This window comes from Sparus aurata, chromosome 12 (assembly GCF_900880675.1).
Source record: "Sparus aurata chromosome 12, fSpaAur1.1, whole genome shotgun sequence".
Taxonomy (NCBI): Eukaryota; Metazoa; Chordata; class Actinopteri; order Spariformes; family Sparidae; genus Sparus; species Sparus aurata.
In genome coordinates, this window is record NC_044198.1 from 27,771,248 (window position 1) to 27,793,362 (window position 22,115).

Here is a 22,115-nt window from a genome sequence, read left to right on the forward strand (position 1 = left end):
GTTGCACTCGATACTTAAAGTGAGAATTTATACTATACAGGATTCTAAAATGCAAACATCTGCTACACATCCACTTCATTCATAATGTACCTTCCTGGCATTTAATTGTAATGTTACAGGATGTAGAAACACTCACCAGGTCTGATGTGCAGAGCCAGCAGCTCCATACAGGCTTTAATAGTTTTAGTGAACATGCAGTTTGCTTATTTTTCATCCACTATACGTTCCTGTATAACATGGTGAGATTGGCAGGAAGCCGTTTGTTTGCAAGGCCAAAGTGTTTTCCATCAGCGCCGTTTCAGGACATGAGTTTCACATTATATTCAGATATGAGCAACATACATTTTTTAAAATCTCGGACACACTTTTCATTAAGCTCGCTAATTTGGTCTGTTTTTGAAATTTGCATACAGACCTTTTCCGTTTGGACGCTCACTGAAAGTATTTTCTTCCTCTTTCAACCCGTCTGCGTCGGGAGTTTTATTTGGCTCCTGAGTGACTCTGGACAGACGAGGACCCACTTAAGGGAATCTGAGCTTTTCATTTGGCCCTGAGAGGTTCTGGTTGAATAGCAGAAGCCATTAAGTGCTGCTGATGAAGCCTCATTAGGCTCCATCGAATCAGATGCTTCCCATTGTGTCCTTTCTGGAAGTTATGTACATTATCTTTGAGCGGAGCGGACTCTGACATAATTAATGTCCACTTTAGCAAATTACGTTTCTGAAATATGCCGGAGGAAGTGTTCACATCTGTAGTTGTAGCTCTGTGAACAGAAATATCTCCGTGTGGCACGAGTGCCGCTAATGTTCGGCTGTACTCTCAGACAGCTTCAGATGATACAGATCTATTCCTTTTATGTCCAAGTGTGTTTCCTCTCAGTGTCATTTCTCAGAAAATGTGGGAAAAGCGGAAAAAGTCAGAAGCTCAGCAGCGTCTTTAGGATTCATCCTTTGGGGAACATAAATGTCTGTACAGAATGTATTCATCTACTAGTTGTTAAGACACTTCATCCCAGACTAAAGTGATGGACTGACATGATCAGATGATATCAATTGTTAAGTTAAAACGACTGGCAGTACTGCTGTCACCTTTACATCTTACCTCTGTAGGTCAGACAGAGAGCCTGGAGCTTTGAGTTACTGACATCTCACGTTCGTTAAGACTGAAACCCTGAGAGATTTATATAAACAACAACAATAACCAGCTGTTACTTTTCATGTGAGAACGTTGATTATAAACTGAAACAAATGAACACAGACAACAGATAATAGCATCAGACTTGCTGATATAAATTCAGAACGTGCTGCCTCGCAGGGCCGGGAGCCAAACACTGTGACTGAGCGGCTGAGACTCCGCTGTGAGGTTTCCTTGTGTCTCCGCCTGACACTGATGAACAGCCTCACTGCCTGCACACATTACATGTTAATGAAAACACAAATCTTTTGTAAAATTTCGATTCCTCAGACCAAGTTTTCATCTTCAGTATTAAGAAAATTACATTTCTTATCACACAACAAGCTGTCAGGCCTTATGGATGGTCTGCTGTCGAAACATTTTGATGCTCGGGCTGATATGAAAGGTGGGAGAGGTGAGAAGGCAGCGGGCAGGTCAGGGTTTGATCGTATCATTTCGAGTTCTACCGATGAGCTGCGGCACCATCGCCTGCCATCGCTGCCGGCGTGTTAGATGTGCAGATGTCTGCAAGAGCGATCTTTGTCTTGACGCGCAGCTGCTCCAGTGGATGAAGGGAGGTTATGAGATCTTTGTTCAGGATGTGAAAAACAAACAACATTCATTTCAAACTTAAAGGGGGAATTTGAAGGATAAGAACAGAATGTGAAGAAACAACAGTGCTGAAATAAAGTCAAAGACATCAATTTACTGTGATAGAGAGGTTTTTACTGAAGCTAGCATGCTAACCAGCTCTTCTGATAGCCCTGTAGTTTCAGCTGGGAGATGTAGAAACAGCCAGTTCACTACTGAGTCGAATAAGTCAACAAAATAAACTCATAATATGTGAAGAAGGAAAATAATTTGACGCCTATTTTCATTATAAACAGAAAAATACATCCATCCACCTTCTGAATTCAAGTTTCTGTCTCTGACTGACCTAAGATGACTTTAATTGCTTCGTTAACTCATCGTCAAACTCACTTCATTCAAACTGGACACAAACTGAACCAAAGTCACCAGAACAGTGTTGGTTTGTCTCCACAGTCTCTTCTGGTTCGGTCCGAACGAATCCTCAGTTCACAGAGTAACTTCACACTGAGTTCAGTCCCAGTCTGCGGTGAGACGTCTTCACTGGGAGGCTGCTGAGTCTTGTTGACCACACAGACTCCAGTTAGCTAAGAAGGCCACTAGCTTCATGGCTAACTGCGCTAATTAGCTGACGACAACCAGCTACAGCCACTGAATAACGTGAGCAGAGGTACAAGTTACACCTTTTAAGGTTTAGTGTCACATAATTACAAAAGAAATACCAAGTTAGACCAAATTTATTCAGTCAGGACAAAAAACAACAAACCAAGCCAGATATCTTGGTGCTAAAGTTGCTAACAAACGACGGCAACTTGTAAATTAAACAAACCAGTGAAGCCTGTTGTTGGGTTCCTCTCACATTATATATAAAATATGAACATTCAGTTTCGAATTCGAATTCAGAACGACATCTGCTCCTCCAGTGTGAGTTTGCTTGTTGATAAAGAGTCGTTTTTATTATAACAGACAGTTTGAACTTCATCAATCTTGACAGTGTCAGAAAAGTCTTACAGGAAGTGAAAAATCTTTACATTTTTATCGATGATTGGATGAAAGTGATGGATGTCATGTACTGTATGTTCACATGTACGTATGGACAAACACACAAACAAGTGTGAAAGCCTCCTCCATGCATCAAAGTGTAACATAAGCAGTCTGTGTATGTGTGTGTGTGTGTGTGTGTGTGTAAGACGGATTCAGTTCAGCCGTGCATAATTCAGATTTAGGGGAACAAAGGCCTGCTTATGTCATAACAGGGTAAGCTACACATTCTTGCAAGTTGAGCAGAAGAGAGAGAAATCCATCCTGCTGGTAAACACCGTGACGCTCGGTCAGCATCCTCAGCCTCCACCCGTCCTCCACCAACAGGATCTCACCTATTTTACTCATTTATATACACGATGAACACACAACAGTCAGTTCATCTACTTCATGAAGAATTAGATCACCTGTATCGAGGGAAATATCGTCTTTAGATGTCTAATGTATTATTGTTTTCCAGTCTGATCCAGTTTCTCTCTTCGCTGTTGGATCTGACCTCTTCGAGACAATCTTGTGACACTTGTTGTGTTCTCTTGTTTCCATCAACACTTTTCACACGGTTCCTCACAGTTTGTGATCATGATACAGAAGAATACTGACAGGTTGGAAATAAACCCCCACAGACTGTTTGGAGCTGGTCACAGATTATCTACTGTGCTTCTCACGCCCTCTGCTGGCCGGCTGAGGAGCCTGCACAAGAATTCAATCTATTTAAAAAACTGAGAAGTTCAGCTCAGTTCATTATTTTTCGTTGGTTTTGAGACTTTGAAGCCTCTAAATAAGCAAATCAAGTGAGGAGCGAAGCTGCTAAAGCATCTCTACTCTGCAGTGATCCAGTCTGTTCTCTGCACGTCCATCAGTGTTTGGGTTCAAACAGGTCAGAAACTGATGACAGCAGACAATCAGGACAACCTGCCCTCCATCCAGGAATTATACATGTCCAGGGTCTGGAAACATCCCTGCAGACTCATCACAGCCTGTTCCTCCTTCTCTCCTGAGGGAGGCGCTACAGACACAAGAACAGTTTCTGCATCTAGTATCATCCATCATATGTGTGTACTGTCGATGCAGAGGAATTAACACAGTCTGTCCTCCAGTAGAAGTTCAGATATGTGTGTACAAACAGACTCTGGTAAAAGTAGAAGTACTGACTCAGCTGCTTTACTCCAGTAAAGTAATAGATTACAGGCTCTGACATGTACTCAGAGTATCAGAGTAAAAAGTCTCCCTCTGAAGGACATTTGTGGTCAAAGCTAACTGAAGCTCACGTCATATTAATAGAATTCAAAGACTATTAAAGTTAAAGGTAGAATCAGTAGGATTTGTCCCAGCTGTTCCTGAACGCACCACAAAGACAGTTGATTGTTGAGTCTCATTCCCAGGACGTCAAATAGACACATGTTGGGTTGGTAAAGCGTCCCGAGCAGCAACAAAGAGAGAAAATCAGAAACTCTCTGCAGATACGAGACACTAACACGCCTTTTCTCCACATTCCAGTCTCCCTCTCTGTGTGATGACGCCAAATAAAAATAATCCACAATTCCCCTCAAATGCATCAAACTGAAGTAACGAGCCTGTTTTTTTAAACTGTGAGGAGTAGAAAGTTCAGATATGTGTGTTCAGACGGAGAGAGGAGAAGTCAAAAGCTGGAAGAAAAATTTATATTAGAATTATTTCTTCCATGTTGTCGGAGGGAATTTGTGCATGATAAAACTGATTTGTAATACATTTTACAGCCTAAACAAAAAGTCTTTCTGTACTTTATTTTGTTGATTCTGGCGACCCCTGTGGACAAAAGTGGTACGAGCAGCACCAGGCCTGAAGAATAACTATAACGACAGTATAGAAACGGTGAATTTTCTCGCTTATGTTCTCGTTTAGGTCGTATGTAGTCGACAGTAACGAACTGAGACTGTCTCACAATCAGGTGATCACGAGAACACGAGGCAGTTCTTCCACCGCTCTCACTCCCACATGCCTTAAAGTGTGTGTTAGTGATTTTGAATTGACAGTCCAAATAAGGGCTTGGAAGTACAAGTTAGTGGACCATGAGTGGAGATGTTTTGTCAACGACTGCTGTCAGGGTCAGCAGCAGACTGTCAGCTCCGAGGTGTCCAACATGACAGTCTCCTCTGTGATTGGTTCCTCCAACGTCCACATTTCTTCGAATCCTCCTTCAGGTAAACTGTGTGAACAGGGTCACAGTCAGGACGTAACGTAACTGAAGGAGCACTTTGACGCCAGTGTTTCGTCTCTCACTTGAAGTTTAGAGACAAACGTTTTCAGCAGAGTAGAGATTTCTAAACATCCTCCAGCCGTCATCATCGCAGCTTCATCCTCAGTTCTGAGAATACTCGTATTCCTCGAATGCACTTCATGATTGGTTAACCTCAATGACGCTCGACTAATGGATGCACTAAGTGGCCCGTGATTGATTGATCTCTGCTGGTACAGACGGATCAGTTCATCTTTTCCATGAAGCACAAGACCATCTGTTTTTCTTCACAGCCACGTCGGCTTCCCGGACCGTCCGAACGCTTGATGAACAGATAAAACAGCACGAGTGGACGTGAAAACATCGTCACGTGTGTTTGTTGAACTTGAAGCTGCTTCAGTCTGAGAATCACTCCTCAGCTCTGCAGGGCGTTTTAGCCTCTTTCAGCTCGGTGTTTTGGCTCCACTGCTGTTGCTCTGCAGTGCTCTCATTAGCGTTGGTGCATGAAATGGAAACACTCGAGTACAGAAAAGTACATCTGTAATCTGAAAAATAACTGGTTAAAGATCTGGTGTATCCAGAACGCTGCAGCGCGCCTCGTTTATAATCTTCCCATATTCCCCCATGTGACCCCCCTCCTCCATGACCTCCACTGGCTTCCTGTTGAGTTCTGTATCCGATTCCAGACGACGGTGCTGGCCTTCAAGGCCGTCAACGAAACTGAACCCGTCTACCTCCAAACACCAGTCATACCAGACACCCCAGAGAGAGCACGTCACTCTTCTACATCAGCTGGCTGGCTGGTACCTCCATCACTGAGAGAGAACAAAGGTGGTGGAACGAACTACCAACCACTGTCAGGACAGCGGAATCGCTCTCCATCCTCTGCAAAAGACTCCAGACTCATTTGTTCAGACTTCAGCTCGACCCCGCAGAGCATGACTCCCTCCCAGAAGGAGAAAAGCGTCTGCTAAATGCCCTAAATGTAAATATATTAACTAAAGCTGTCAGGCACACGTGTGGAAGCAGTGGAGTACCAGTATAAAGTTACATGTAGTGTAAATACTCATAGTTACTTGGACTCCAGCCTGGCTGCGGACACTAGGGCCGCACGGACACCGAGCCCGCCGCTGCAGGCTGAGCCTCGGAGGTTGTGAAGTTCAGGGGCCGACTGAGAGTCAGTACCTGCCGGACACCTCGCAGCTCCACAGCTGAGCAGACAGTCAGTGGAGACGCTTCACAACGACCACGTTACTCTGACAAACATCCAGGAAGTACGACATGAGTGGACCGTCAGCAGAGGAGCGGGCTGCACTTCCAAATGGACCCAGAAAGGTAGGAAGTTCTGCTGCTCACACTGAAGTTCTGCTGCTCACACTGAGGCACAGTACTTGAGTAAATGTACTTAGTTACAGTACACAAGCCAGTAAATGTGCTGTATGTGAAGCCTTGTAAAGTAACTGCAGCTGTTAAAAAGTATATTTCCCTCTGAAGTGTAGTGAAGAAGAAGCAGTAATGGAATGTAACTAAGTAACTTGAGTATTTCTGGTACTTTACACTTCCCCTCCACTACATTTACTTGATAAATTTAGTTACTAGTTACTTTGTGGATTACATGTTAAAGGTTTTTATTTTATCAAATGATTCTGATGAGAAATGGATAAAGTTAATGTTTATAAACCTTTACAACAGCCTGATAACTTCATAGTTTAACAGTCAACTAAAGTTTGATTAACTATAAAATTCCCATTAATTAATTATGTTTGATATAAAATTATCATATTCTATTTTATTTACACAATGAGTTTATTAGACTGACAAATGTGTGAAGAAAAGTGAAAACTTTCCTCATAATTAACCCTTGAAGAAGTTGATTTATATCTAAATGATCAGATCTATGTGCATTAGATGACTTGAGGTTTAATGTGTGCAGCCACCACATGGTTAATCAATAAGTATCTGAGGTGCTGCTGATGAGGCAGAGTGTGCAGCTGCCACCAGGGGGCGCACTGCAGGAGATCATCTGATAAAAGAAACCACACAGGTTTAAAGGCAGAGCTGGGAGAAGTGTTTACATCCTTTTTACTCAAGTAAAAGTATTTATTATTCATACATTCATTCATTTAACGCTTTATGTTAATCTGAAGCATCGTGGAGGAACGCTGTCACTCAAAACACAACAAACACACAAAGATTCACAAGACGCCTGTAGAGACCTTTATGATTTCTTAATGATTATTTTATGAACCATTTCAATGTTTCTAAACAGTCAAATGAATTAATCTGCTAAATAAATTCTTCTTAGCATAGAAATAAGTTTAGATAAGTTGAATCATTTAAATCAAATTTGTTACTTTTCTTCTTCTTCTGTCCGAATTTGAGTTTTCATCCGTTTCCTGTAACTGATATTATTTCCTGAATGATCATCGGTTGAGTCAAAATGCAGAGAAATGTGCAGATTCATACTTTAGTCTTCAAAATGTTCTTTATGGAGCTCAGTATTCTAAAATCCTGGCTGTGGCTGCAGAACAAAACTGAACAGAGCAGAACTGAAGAGTTCAACTGACAAAGAGTAACCGAAAACATTTAGACGACTGATTAACAAACAAACACAGCTGAGAAGAGAGAAAATGGTGTGAACAGGACGAACTGTAAAACACAAAACAGGAAGTAAGAAAACAAAAACCTCAAACTGTAAACAAAAGAATCATCCGTGCAGAGGATTAAAGCTGTCAGCAGCATGTAGAGAGACAGAATGTGGTGATTGTCAGCAGTTAGCGAGCAACATTAGCATCTGAGTTAGCTCACTATGAGCTCTGGTTTTGGTCTCCACCACCTCAGTTACTGTGAAGTTCAGTCAATCTCTTCTCATTAACATTTCTACAGAATGCTCCTTTAATATAACACACATTTTATCAGATGCAGAGTACATTTACTCGATTACTATTTATTTAAGGAACAAATCTGACTCTGTCATTGTACTCAAGTTGTTTTCCTCTTTTTACTTCTTTATACTTTCAACTCTGGAAATATTGAAGCAGCACTTTTACTTTTCATACTTGAAGTACAAATTGCTGATAATACTTAAATTTTTTTGTATTGTAGTGGAATATTTTTATATTACTTTAGAATCCGAATACTTTTTCACTGCAGCTCGAAAAGCATCTGTCGTGTTTGTTTACAGTCGATTAAATCAGATCTGTGACTGTGGAACATTTTGATTAAAGGAGCATTACGTAGGTTTGGAGAAGAAATTCAAACACAGAATTTAGATTTTCTAAGGTGGCAGGAGCGACACGAAGACACTCGACTTCTTCTTACAATCAACAAATCCTCCAGAAAGTATTTCAGCTTCTCGTCTGGACGTGTTCTTGTTGCATCGTTACCCTTAAATCTTTGATTCCTGCTCTGCAGATGTTTTTATTGATATCACTTAATATTTATTTCACTATTCCATGAACCAACACTTTATTAACATCTTGTGTTTACTGTAGAGTCCTTCATTCCACTGTTTTCACTCTTATTTCGTTTTACTGATCCATCTTCGTGTCTACAAGTCTCTGTTTTATTTTGTGTGCAAAGAAAGCTGATCAGTCTGATTGATCCTGGATCATAGGAGACGTATTGAGGTGATTGTTTGACATGAGATCAACGTGATCTCAGTGTTTGTGAGTTTCACCGTCTGCCAGCTAATTCTTCACCTACTGATTCATTGTTTAATCTGTGGGGAACAGTAACGATCCACTGACTGATCACCAACTTGATTTACGATCAATTGTTTAAGAAAAACAAAGTAAAAAAAGTTTTTAACAGTTTGTGAAACTGTCTCAGTTTCATTTCATAAGCAAACGAGAACATCAGCGAGAAGTTTGATTATTTCTGTACATTTATTATCGTTATTCTTTTTCTCAGTAATATATATTTTTGCTGTGTTACTTGTTGGATTCATGAAACTGAAAGTTCTGGATGAGATCAGTCTGACGGCAGCTTCAGTTCAGAGGCAGCAGAAACACTGGACCAGGACTCAACACAGACTGAGAGGTCGATGTTCTGACCCGGATGAAGCTTCAAAACATGTTGGAAGTGACAGCCGATCTTTAAAAGGAGCAGAGGGAACTTCACACGGCTGTCTGGACGGTGTCAGGTTGAAACTTTAAATCCAACGTCATGAAATTAAAACTATTCCTCATGTGTGAGGATGAGCTGAGGAGAGTCTGAGGAAGAAGCTGAGCTGAAGTCTGGTGAAGTTAACAACAAAACAAAGTTCCCTGAAGCTGCTTCAAGTCATTTTTCAAGGAAAACATGCCGAAATGTTTCTGGTCCAACTTTGTCACCTGTGAATATTGTTTGCATTTGTGTCATATATGACAGTTAGCAGCTTATCTTTAGTTTCTTATAAACTCTGTAGGACGACTGTGAAAGCAGCTTATAGAGCGCTGGGACCTTAATTTGGATCAAACGTGTTCAGCAGTCGACGGAAAGACAAATAGATGTTTGATCCTGTTTGGATAGTGTCGTGAATCACACACGGTGTCAATAAAGTGTCAGTTTGTTGTGATTAAAGTCAAACCTCATGTAGCTGTGTGTGTCTCAACACCAACATGGAGCCAACACGGGTCAGAAAAGGTCGTGAACGAGATGAACGTCACAGTAAATCTGCTCATATGGACGACTGCAGTTCTGTGAGAGGAGAGCCGGTTCTGGTTCTGGTTCAGTTCTGTGAGCTGCTGAGATACAGGAGCAGCTCTACAATGCTGAAGTTAGGAGACGACACAATGACACAATTCAAACAGGATCAATAAATGATCTGTCTCTCTTCATTCAGTACCAGACAAAGGTTTGATCTCTAAGGTCTCACGGCGGTTCAGGTTCTGGTGACTTCAGCTCTCTGTTACGATCCGTATTTACGTTTGTTGTTGGGCGGCGACCTCGAGTGGATGTACTGATTGTTAAGGCTGCAAAGGAGGAAGTCAGGTGGCGTGGTCGGCTGGTCAGGAGGACGGGGTGGACAGTTGGGTCGAAAACAGCGCCAGACTTTGATGCAGGACACAGCAGCTCATGACCGAACTGCAATGATGGTGCCAGCAATCCAACCGATTGGGTCGGTTTTGGTTCTTGAGATTTGGATCACCAGCTGCCACCGTACCGGGTCAGCTGAGCCGGACCACCCTCACCCTTCTTCATCAGCTCGGCTCAGCTTGGATCTATGGTGATGACGTCTTATCAACATCCTGTGGTGGCGCCTAAATAACGATACCGCACTAAAAATGTACAAACTTATGATCCAGGTAACATCGTCACGTCACCTCCACGCTTCCTGCCGCTCGCTCCTGTGGACTGTTACTGCTGTTGTTCCTGATGTGAAACATGATGTCAGATAAAAATCACAGGAAGTGGGAAGGGGATCTTTTAAAAACCCCCATGTAGACCTGCTGATTGTGGTGAAAAAGCAGCAACAGTTAATGGTCTTTGTTCTGATGTCACAAGTCCACGGTCAGAGGTCAGACCAGAACCGACCCAACAGAGACGACCTCTGAGAGTCTTTATCATGAATCTATAAATAGGAGCAGAGGGAGGAGGTGGGAGGTGGATTTCCATCCAGCCTCCGTTATTCCTGACAGCATCGTGTCTCATTCAGGACAGAGAGGCTTTAAATGACCCCTGGAGGCAGGAGGAGGCCCCTGGGAGACCGGAGGGGTCATGATGGAGGGATGAGAGGGAGAGAGAGAGACACTGAGAGGGAGAGGGGGAGAGGGGGAGAGGGGGATGGACCGCAGCCAATCATCGACAAGCAGAATAAACTGGAGTGGAGACAGAGGAGATTTCATAAAGACGAGCATGATGTCTCAGAGGAGGACCGAGGACGGAGACGACCGACGGATCCGGATGTGAAGGAGGAGGAGGAGGTGATGAGGAGCAGCCAGGTGGTTCCGTCCACAGTCTCATCTCGTTCAGCGGGTGGTACAGGCCGTCAGGAAGCCGAACATCAGAGCCTCCCGACAGCTTCCAGTGCTGGATATGATCCCAGCGTGAATTAGAGACACCTCCCCTCCGTCCCTTCATGTGCTCAGACGGAGGTGTGCGGAGGAGAGCCCGCGGCCGATGCCCGGAGAAAACCGCCGGCTGTGTGCAGGCAGCTGCGGCCGACAGGAAGGTGGTGGTACCCGAGCGATTCTCCTCTGCGCGCCGGCTCCGGCTCCGGCTCCGGCACCGCTGAGGAATGGGCTGCGCTCCCAGTATCCACGTCTCTCAGAGCGGGGTGATCTACTGCCGAGACTCGGACGAGTCCAACTCCCCGCACCAGACCACCACCATCTCTCAGGGCACCGCGGCCACGCTGCACGGGCTCTTCATCAAGACCGACGCGGCGGAGACCATCCCGTCCGTCATCACCTACCAGAACCGACACTCCCGAAACAACTCGTGCCGGGATCGGAAGGAGAACAGCGGGGGACACGTCCGCATCGAGGCCGAGACGCAGACCAGCCACACCAGCGTCAAGGTAACAGTGTGTTATCATCCTCATCCTCATCTTCATCATCCTCATCCTCCTCATCCTCAGCAGCAGCAGAGGGTAGTGAGAGCACACCGCACGTGAGGAGGCCCGTCTGTCTGTCTGTCTGTCTGTGTGTGTGTGTGTGTGTGTGTGTTTGTTTGTTTGTTTGTTTATTTGTTTGTTTGTTTGTTTGTTTGTTGTGTGTGAGCAGATGAGGCCCGAGCCTCTTCCTCCTCTGTGTCCAAACCTCACACAGTCAATCTTTTATTAAAGGAGCAATGTGTCGTTTCAATCCACTGTTTGAAAGCTAGAGAGGTGGCAGGGTCCGCCACGTATCAACAGAGTAAAACAGTATATGTGTGTTGTCCTGTGAGGTCAGTTTGTTTATTCAGTCATGATTATCTAGTTATTCAATAAATATCCTTCCCCTCTCATTAACATTTCTACGTAATGCTCCTTTAATCAAAGCCTTCTGCAGTCAGTCACAGATCTGAATTTATTCAAACGAGACAACAGAGCTGCAGTGATGAAGTACTCAGATCCTAAAGTAATCTACAAATACTCCATTACAATAACAAGAACAACTGAAGTGTGATCAGCAACTTGAACTTCAAGTATGAGAAGTAAAAGTACTCTTATACAGTATTTTTATACAGTGTGTATCTCAGCAGTAATCGAGTAAATATACTCGCATCCACGATGTCGTCTGATAAAATACACGTCGTATTATTAAAACGTCAGCAGTTTATAAAGTCGTTGAAATGATCTCTGACATCGTTAAAAAAGCTGCTCACATTCCAACATATCAGTCAGAGTAATTAAATACACAGTTACTGTATAAAGTACTGACCATCTGAGTGGGTGCACAGTGAGTACTATTACTTTTTTATATATTAGTACATTTTGCGTGATATTACTTTTACTTGTATTTGAACATTCTGTCATCGTGGTGTCGATACCTAAATGTTCTCAGGTCGTTGCTGCACTGTGTGGATATATAAGTATTCAGATCGTGTACTGAAGTAAAAGTACTAATACCACGCTGATCGAATACTCCATTACAAGTACAAGTCCTGCATTTGAAACCTTACTTAAGTAAAAGTTGTTATCAGTAAATTTTATTGAAGTTATCTGAAGTCATAAAAAGTTCCCTGACAGTTTTACGGTTTATTATTTTACTTTACAGTATCTGATGTACTTTAGAAGTACTTTATTACTTCTCACCATGCTCTGTTAAATATGTTAGAGGGTAAGATAAGATATTGATTGATTATGAATCATTTATAAATCACTTAAAGCCGTTACAGTGATCACTGACTGGACCTTCAACAACATTACAAAGCTGCGTATTCGTCAGTTTATCAGTTTTCACATAATAAGATGTGTAAAGTATTGATTTCCTGAGCGGCTGCACAGTAACAGTGAGTACTTTTACTTAAGTATGCTGATATTTGGCTGATCAATGACTTCTGTTACATTTTGGATTGTTTTGAAGCGGTTTGTGGTCGCGGTGTCGAGTAAAGACGAGGAGAACAAGAGTTTATCTTTATCCTGAGTTGGAAAGCAGATGATCTTGTGACTGATGACACCTTGAGGCTCGCTGCCTCGTTACATAAGAACTAATCAATTAGATGCACTTCATTGTTGCTCATATTGATCAGAGTCTGTAAACAAGGTTATGTTGTAGCTGACATTTAGACCACAAGACGGTCAGGAGGTCAGAACCGACCCGACACTCGATGAGTTACAGTCGATCTTTACGTGACTTCACTCTGACTCCTCGAGTCAAACTGCAGCGATTAATCGATTAGTTTATTGAATTACTCATCAACTAGTTTAGTAAATGATTAATCAGCTGTAAATTTTTAAGAATAAATGTCAAAATTTTGTGATTGCAGCTTCGAACATGTGAATATTTTATAGTTTCTTTCCTCTTCTGTGAATTTAAACTGAATATCTCAGTGTGAGGACGTTATCTTTGTCTTTTTCCAGCTTTTTTTCTGACATTTTATAAACGAGAAAATAATCAACAAATGAAAAGACAATGAAAATAATCAATAGTTGCGGCTCTGATATTCAGTGTTGAATGATTCAAAACAGAGAAAAGCAGAAAATCCTCCGCTGACGAAGCTGTCGGAGGGAACATCTGTATTTCTTCCTCCTCAAAATGATTAATCGACTATTTTTTGATAATCGAAAAATCAGTTTGAGTCAATTTCAGAAAAAGAAAAGTCTAAATTCTGATGTCAGCTTGTTAAATGTGAATATTTGTGGTTTCTTTCCTCCTCTGTGAACATCTTGAGTTTTAGGAAACATTTATCAACATTTTAAAGACCAAACAGCTGATCGATTCATCAGGAAAATAATCTACAATGCCAATAATCATTAGTTGCAGCCTTGATATTGCAGTTATTTCAAAAGTAATATGTGCTCATGAGTTATAAAATACATGAGTAACTGTCTGACTTCTGTGGTTACAGTTAGCTTTATGCTACACATTGATCTCCATGTTCCTGAGCCTGTATTTGTTTATATTAGCAGAATTAGCCGTTAGCACTTCCTGTTTGCAGTAAACTCATGGATGTACAGATATTTATCACTTGATTACTTTATACTGGAGAAAACTTAAAAACATGAAGATTCTCAAGCAAGTTCTGCAGCAACAAGGAGCTCATGTTTTCTGTGATATATAGTTCGTCTTGAGTTATTTTTTTTTTTCAAAATAAAGTCTAATTTCTCAGATTCCAGCTTCTTAAATGTGAATACTTTCTGAGGGTTTTTCCTCCTCTGTGACCTAAAACTGAACATGTTTAAGTTGTGGACAAAACGCAACATTTAAAGACGTCATTTTAAGCTTTTTTTTACCCTTTTCTGACGTTTTATCGACCAAACAACTGACCGTACATCGAGAAAATAATCAACAGATGAATCCTCGGTGATAATAATCATTAGTTGCAGCTCTGATTTAGATTTAATGTGAATATCATGGTGATAAAACGCTGCTGCCGGGTGAACACGTCCATGTTTCATTCATGTTACATAAGTGAACAGTATGTAAAGTGTTTTAGGACAAAGAGCCACGTATTAGCTGGACGACAGAGCGTTTTAATGTTATATAACACACTTTGAAACATGCTTATCGTCATCCTCGTCTTGATAAACTGAGATTATACGTATTAATAAGCGAATGTGAACACTGAGAGCGGCTCAGACTCTTTGGGGGATCAGATCATCGGTCTAAAGATCATTGTGCGGTTGTGTACACGTCTTGTCATGAGGGAGCATGTGAACAGATACTTCTTCATATTTATGATCGACCCCCAGAGGATATCGCTGTGTTTGGTTAAGAAGTGGTGCAGCAGATGATCGTGTCAGCAGACCCTCAGAGGAGAGTAACTCTTTCAGGCCTGGATCCGATCTGACAAAATGAAACAGACCTTTATCACGTCAGGGAGGTTGTTGTATTTGTTCCCTGTCTGCTTGTTGGGTTGTTGGGTTGTTGGTTTGTGAGCAGGAAAACACAAAACCTGCAGAACAGATCTCCGCTAGACGCCCAGCGGCCATTTTCCTCTGACATCACTGCTGATTTCCAGGTTATAAGTCCTGTTCATGTAGTTAACCTGAGAAATATTTATGTTTTCACCACCTAAAGACCATGAATGATGAAAGTCCACAGGGACGGAGGCTCATATATCAAAGTGAAACAACACATTTGAAAACAATAATCAACGTTAGCATCCAACCGCTTCCTGGCTCGCTCTGCTTTTTAGCAGGAAAGCTATGAATTATTTCTGAACACTTTCATTTGAGCCTTTTAAGGAAGTGAAGCACTCAGTCAGTTTGGGATCTGGAGCTTGTTGTTGTTGTTTCTCTGTTTTAAATCAAGTTTCCAGCTCTTTTCTTCCTGTTTTCTCTTTTACTGTGAAGCTCCAGAACTGTTCTGTGGACTACTGAACGACACTTCACCTGACTTTTGATCATTTTTACAGATTTGATTTTTATTTTTGGTTCCGATCTGTTCCTTTAATACCTTTAACAGACTCGTGTCATTATCTCGGGGTGTCACAGTCGCTGTGTTGTCTCTGGTTTGTCAGCTGCTCTTCCCTCAGTTCCTCTCTCTCTCTCTGAGGATCAATGATACCATTTATTATTAAAACCATCTGCCGCCCTGCAGGATCTTCGTAATCAGCCACAGTGTTGATCACGCTGCCGTGTGTGTGCATGTTTGTATACACAAGTCATCTGTTGAGCCCTCGGGTCAGAACAGAGTGTGAGCGGTGGCATGTGAGGGTCTGATGCTGGCGTCCTGTGCAGGGATGGCTGCAGGGTGTAAGAACATACAGAGCAGAGTTTGAGCTTTTTCAGCAAACGTTCAGTGATCGCAAACAAAACAGGTTCTGTGACCTGGAAAAAGAATATGTTCTGAAACTAATCGTGCAGTTCTTCAGATCTGACAGCAGTTTGCAGAAAGTGTCTTTCTGTCTGTGTTTGACTTTGCAAACACACTGATGTTAATAAGAAGAGAAACAGAGTGATGAACAGGACGGCGACAGAATGAATCCGAACACCGGTGTGATGATAAAATCTGTGGTTGGAGAAGAAAAAGTTTACAGATCTCAACAAGTAGAATCCAAAGACGGAGACTCTTTAAACTAACAGAGACTCCTGAAGACGTTGTGAAGCAGTTCTGATCTCACTCCAGTTATAATCTGAGTTTTGTCGGGTGAATCTGTTGTGTAGCTCTTTTGGAAAACCTGTTTTTTTATCCTGTTTATATTATAAATGTCAATTATACTCATTACATCATAGAACACTTCATTTGTGATTAACAGGATGATTGTTGCTGATGTTCTAGTGACTAAACATGCAGAACTGATCAAAAAGTTTGTCAAGAGGTGGGAAATACTTTGTTATTGTACTTAAGCTTTTGCAATGCATGATGGGTAGTTATCTGGAATATAACTGTCATTCTGAGGTGTGGAAAAAAAAGGTGCATTAGAAGGAAATACTGTAGTCAGAGTACAGCACAAAACAGTGACTGAACAATAATATATTGTAATGCTAACATACCAGAAGGCTAACAGCATGCTAACAGCACAGATGCTAAGAGGCTAACAAGCGAATAGGCAATATGTTTGGGTTTACATAAAAAACAGCATGTTGCTCGAATACTAAAGACAAATTACGTAATTTAGCACATGTACAATAACTACAGATATTAACAGTATCATAATGTAATTTTACATCAAATTACTGTATTTGAGCATAGATGAAATATTATTGTTTTTATCTATGTAACTGTGAATGAATACAGTGAATTTACTGCAACTATGAGCCAGAAATGTTCTGTATCATTACTGATTCTACCTTTAACTTTAATAGTCTTTGAATTCTATTAATATGACGTGAGCTTCAGTTAGCTTTGACCACAAATGTCCTTCAGAGGGAGACTTTTTACTCTGATACTCTGAGTACTCTATTACTTTTACTGGAGTAAAGAAGCTGAATCAGTACTTCTACTCTCAGCAGAGTCTGTTTGTACAGAGACTGAGTCGACTGTGTGCACTCTGCGGTGTTTTTCACACTTGAGGAGTTCATTTTGAAAACACTCCAGTGTGAATAAATTTAAATCTGTTGTCATGTGAACAAAACAAAGAGCTTTTGAAATTGTGTTTGAGCATCATATTAAAAAAGTCAGTGTAGTAAATCCCTGATCCTGCTCAGTCAGAGGTGGGCGGAGACAAAACCTCGACCCAACAGGGCAGCTGAAGTTCAGACGCCAACATCAACTCTTCTTACATTGACATTACGTGTTTTTCAGATTTATTTGAGAACCTTTTTTAATGGTTTTCTTGTTTTTTAGTAGCTTCAGAAGTAAACAGAAGTTAGTTAGAAAAATTAGTGGAGCTTCTAGGAAGATTATGGCTGTTTGATCTCAGACTCACATTGTGTTAAAATACATTTTCAGATGTCGCCTCCTCAGTGTGGACACAGTCTGAGCCCGTGTGTGTGTGTGTGTGTGTGTGTGTGTGTGTGTGTGTGTGTGTGTGTGTGTGTGTGTAGGTGTGTGTGTGTGTGTGTTCGTGTGTGTGAGCAGGAATGTCATCAGGCTGTGAAGTGGAAAATAGTTTGAATGTTGGACGGGGACAACTGTTTACATGCAAAGCAGTTCCTGTAGGTGTGTGTTTACATGCACGTTATCTCACCGGAGCGTACTCTGATGTTTCACCAGCACAGTCGTGTTGCTCTGCTTTTCTTTGGGAGTCTTTAAAATGCATTAACTACGAGAGAAGGAAATGTTAGCCGAGTACGTTTCTGCTAAACCACAGATATGTTGAATCTGAACGTTTCTTTCTGCTTGTTCAGGCAGAACTTTGTGTTTCTCTCTCGTCACGACGTCGTGCTTCTGCTCTGCGGAGGTTTTATTCCTCTTCTGGTCGTGACGATCGTGGATGGAGACGTCCGCAGGTGTCCTTAAAGAAATCCACTTTTTATCTTGTGATATTTCTAAGAGAGGCTTCTTATAAATGCAGAACTTGCCTGAGAATCATCAAGTTTTTAAGTTTTATTCAGTGTCGAAGTGATCCAGTGATCCATGGATTCATCTCGAACAGAAACCACTGATAGTGAATTTGTCAAACTTTAAATGGTGACAATTAAACAAGACCTGATCAAATTTAAAGTGTTTATTGTGGCAACTACAACCAGTTATTTCTCACAGGAAGTCAGATCATCTCCATGTGTGATCGTGGCGAACAAAACAGGTATTTGAACCCAAACCATGATGTTTATCGAACCCTAACCATGTGGTTTTTGTTCCTAAACCTAAAGCAGAGCATTAACACGGTGTTGTGACAAGAGAGAAACAGAAGATTCAACCTGTAAATCAATCAAACTTTATTTATATTGGACCTTTACAAAGTCAAAATGCATTTCAAAGTGCTTTACATGTGATTTAAACTAAGACATGAGACATTAAGAACACAAAATGCAATAAAACGAGTTGTTCAAATACTAAAAGATTGCAAAAAAAATAATGGTAAAAGAAAGAAGAAGATGAAATATTATAAAAATATATAAAAAGTTTGATCAAGTGAATGTAATGATAATAATAACAACAGTAAAATGTAAATAAAAATCTATATAAAATATGGATACAAAGAATAAAAGGTTATGATAAACCTTCATAGATTAAAATAAGTATTGATATTAACCCAAACAAACGTACTTTAGCTTTATTTGTTCAACATTTATTCTTTATTCCTGAGAATAGAAATGTAAAAGAAAAAGAACAAAGTTAAAGAAAAGCAGTGAACTGTCCCTTTTATCCAGATCCACATCAGAAGTTACTGAGGTCTGTTCTGGATCGAGACACGTCCTCCATCCGACTTTAGTTTAAATCCGTTCAGTAGTTTTTGTGAAATCCTGCCGACAAACCAACAAACTAATAAGTGACAACAAGAACCTCCCGGGCCGGATTAACCGGGTCCAGTTCCTGAGCACAATAACAGCCTGTACTTTGTGCTATTATTGGTCGAGTCGTATCAGATTTTACAGTCGCAGCCGAGATGCTCACATGATAAAGATAACCCACATCAGAGTATCAGTTGATCAGTGTGAGCTTATCGCGACTTACTGCTGTGGAAAGAAGTCTCGAGGAAGATAAGTGCCGCAGACGGAGGCCGACTCGGGTCCATCCGGGCCCTCCAGCAGGCCGACGGCACCGCAGATAACAGGAGGGACTGTGATCCACGTAAACAGCCGGGCCTGCTGTTAACGTCGCTGACTAATACGACGTGATGACGGCTCGGTATGTCTCCGAATACACAGAATAAATAACCTCTCATTGCCGTTCAGATGGACGGAAAGTGACATAATGCGTCAATCAGACAGCTGGAGGCCACGGTGACGTCACGCTGCATCGTCACTGATCTGCAACAGTCAAAGATCGTCAGAGTGAGATCCACACGGGAGGTCGGGTCCAGATGAGAGGTCCACTCCCCTCTCTGACACTCACCCAAAATGATTAGGTTGGCCCGTGAGTGTAAACAGGCCTTTCTGTTCTCCGGCTGTAATGTAAACCCGCTTGTCATCCTTCTAATCTACCGTCATGGTAAACAGTGAAAACACCTTCAAACGAAGACGTTAAACATGCTGTAACTTTGTTAGCTTCATTGCCTTTCTGCAGGATAAACTGCCGAGCAGCCCTCCGTAATGGCAGCGCTGTTTAATCTGTATCATAACAATGTGTATGCAGTGACATGACGTACCTGAGCCCCAGTGAGTAATTAAGGGTTTATTTATACAGCACCTCTCAGAGCCGTCGTTACAAAGCGCTTCACCAAAACACACCGAGACAGACAAAGACCCGGTGGACTGAGCTGGAATCTGCGTCAGAGGTTTCAAACTGCTCGAGGGGAAGACGGCAGGTGACGATCGGAAACAGAGAACTTGGTTATTGATGACTGGCTGCTTTACAAAGCTCGGTCAAAGTCAGGAGACAAAGATGCTTCTTATAGCTGCAGAACTTAACTGAGAATTATCAAGTTTTTAGATTTTCTCAGTGTCAAAGTGATCTGGTGATAGTTGTACGTACATCCATGAGTTCCTCGTAAACAGAAACTACTGATAGTGAATCCGGCAAACTTTTAATTTGCCAAATGTAAAGAAAATCTACATGGCTCCAGTCAGAGTCCACTGCTAACTCACTGACTTCATTGTACCCACGGTTAAGAGGGAAACTTTAAAAATGAATTCTGTTAGTTACTGATTACTAGTTAAAAGATATCTGTAACGTAATTCAAGTATCACAATGTGAAAGTAATGTAATTTGATTAGCTTATAAGTGATAAGACGCCCTTTATTTCATCTTAATGTGGTTTATTCAACACGTTGTTGTTGTTGAAGTGTCACGTGTGGAAGATTACAGACTTGTACTGTATCATTCTACATTTTAAAGTTGTAATCCACTTTTTACTGGATGTTTCTGTCATTTTAATACCTCCTCTATGTCTGTAACTTTACCATAATACAACTACCTTTTCATTGTATCCTGATTACTTTATCCTATCACACGTATTCCCAAAGTAATGGACACTGTAGGTCCAGATGTTGGAATGTAGATGGTACATTTTTGATTAAGTTAATATGTGTATAAATGTAAATATATGTGTAATTAACTTGTACTTTTGATACATAAATACTTTAAATATCAGAAACGTCAAGCCTTTAACTCGAGATCTGTTCATGTGGGCGACTTTCTCTTTAGTTCACTTTACTTTCGCTCTAGTTTGACTTTTGTGTTCTTCATACACAAACATGAAAGTATTCGATTTAAGGTGTTTATGAGCAACAATATGAAAAAGACAACCTTTGTAACTCCTCCTGGATATTTCTGTCCTCTCCTTTCCTCACATGTCTCTCGGTTGTGGACCAACACATCCGTCTTCTGAACTCTCTCCACCTCTTAAATCTTCCTCTGCCTGTTTCCACTTCCTGTATTTCCATGAAGTCACCTGATCTAAGACTCCATGTTGCTCCGGGACATCTTCTCCCAACACTTCCTCCATCATGTCCGAGCTCCGTGGACCGATCCCTCTCCAGCTGTGATTACTGAGCTGTTCCTTCCTTCCTGTCCTGGTTCACATCTGGCTGCGGCGTCCTCGAGTGAAAACAGAATTACTCACTTTCTCGTGAAGCCTCAGCGCCTCCTGACATCGTCGGAGGTTGTGCTTCTTGTCATCACAGAAGCGCTCGACAACTTTCCTTTTGTCTCACGAGTCTTCTGCCCTCGACACTGAGCCACCAGATGCTCCTCAGCTTTCTGACTTGTTTGTGCACTCAGGTCGTCTCCCACCTGACCGACATCACGTCTTTGGCCCGTTAGACTTCAGCAAGATGGCCAACGACATGGAACTGACACTCATAGCGGTTTCACACTGGCACGGTTCTGGTTCTGGCACTGGTTCGGTTCTGGAGTCTCAGAGCCTTGGTGCTGTCTGACGAACCAGCCCGCTTTCACACCAGTTTGAGTGGAACCAAAGTGGGAGGACGTCATTCCGCGTCACACAGGCGGAAGTAAACACAGCAACGGCAAAATGGCAGGTCGTGTGGATTATTGACGAGCGTTTGTTTTGTTACTGCAGCTGTTTGCTCAGTTTTTTAAGTTTATTAATTATTTGGTCTGGCGTTCGGGTGAACCCAGCCTTGGCCATCTCTTCCCAAAGTTTGTTGTATAGTTTGCTCTTCTTGTGGAGGTCTCTAATTTCTCCTGGAATTCAGGTGATGCCCAAATCGCCACCAAACACTTAGTTTCTTCTGCCAACCACTGAACATTTTTCTTCTCCATCGTCTTCTCTGCTTTCTTTCCTTCTCCTTCTTGCTTTCCTGCTCGACACGCCCACTGATGATGTCACGGTTCCCAAGGAAAAACCAACTATTTTTAGGTTCCGCTGAGAACCGACTTTTCAGGTTCCAAACCAGTTATTTTTACAGTCTGAACGCGCCGGCCAGTTCAAAGTTGCGTTCGGGAACCAGAACCGTGCCGGAGCCCTGCCAGTGTGAAACCCCTAGTAGAGGTTCAAGAAACTCTCTGTGGTCTGA

General features: G+C 41.8%; 1 protein-coding gene across 2 annotated transcripts in view; it reads left to right on the top strand.

The window, feature by feature from the left end:
• The first annotated feature begins 6,212 nt into the window (after positions 1-6,212).
• The window catches only part of pde8b (phosphodiesterase 8B), a 49,397-nt gene continuing 33,494 nt past the window's right edge, over positions 6,213-22,115 (top strand). Inside the window, exon 1 of one of the 2 annotated variants that reach the window (XM_030436739.1) lies at positions 6,213-6,352. In XM_030436739.1, coding sequence (XP_030292599.1) covers positions 6,299-6,352 — 54 coding nt within the window. In that variant the 5' untranslated portion in view covers positions 6,213-6,298. Of the gene's footprint in view, positions 6,353-10,754; positions 11,520-22,115 lie in introns of those variants that run through there. The other variant, XM_030436738.1, reaches the window with a different exon arrangement.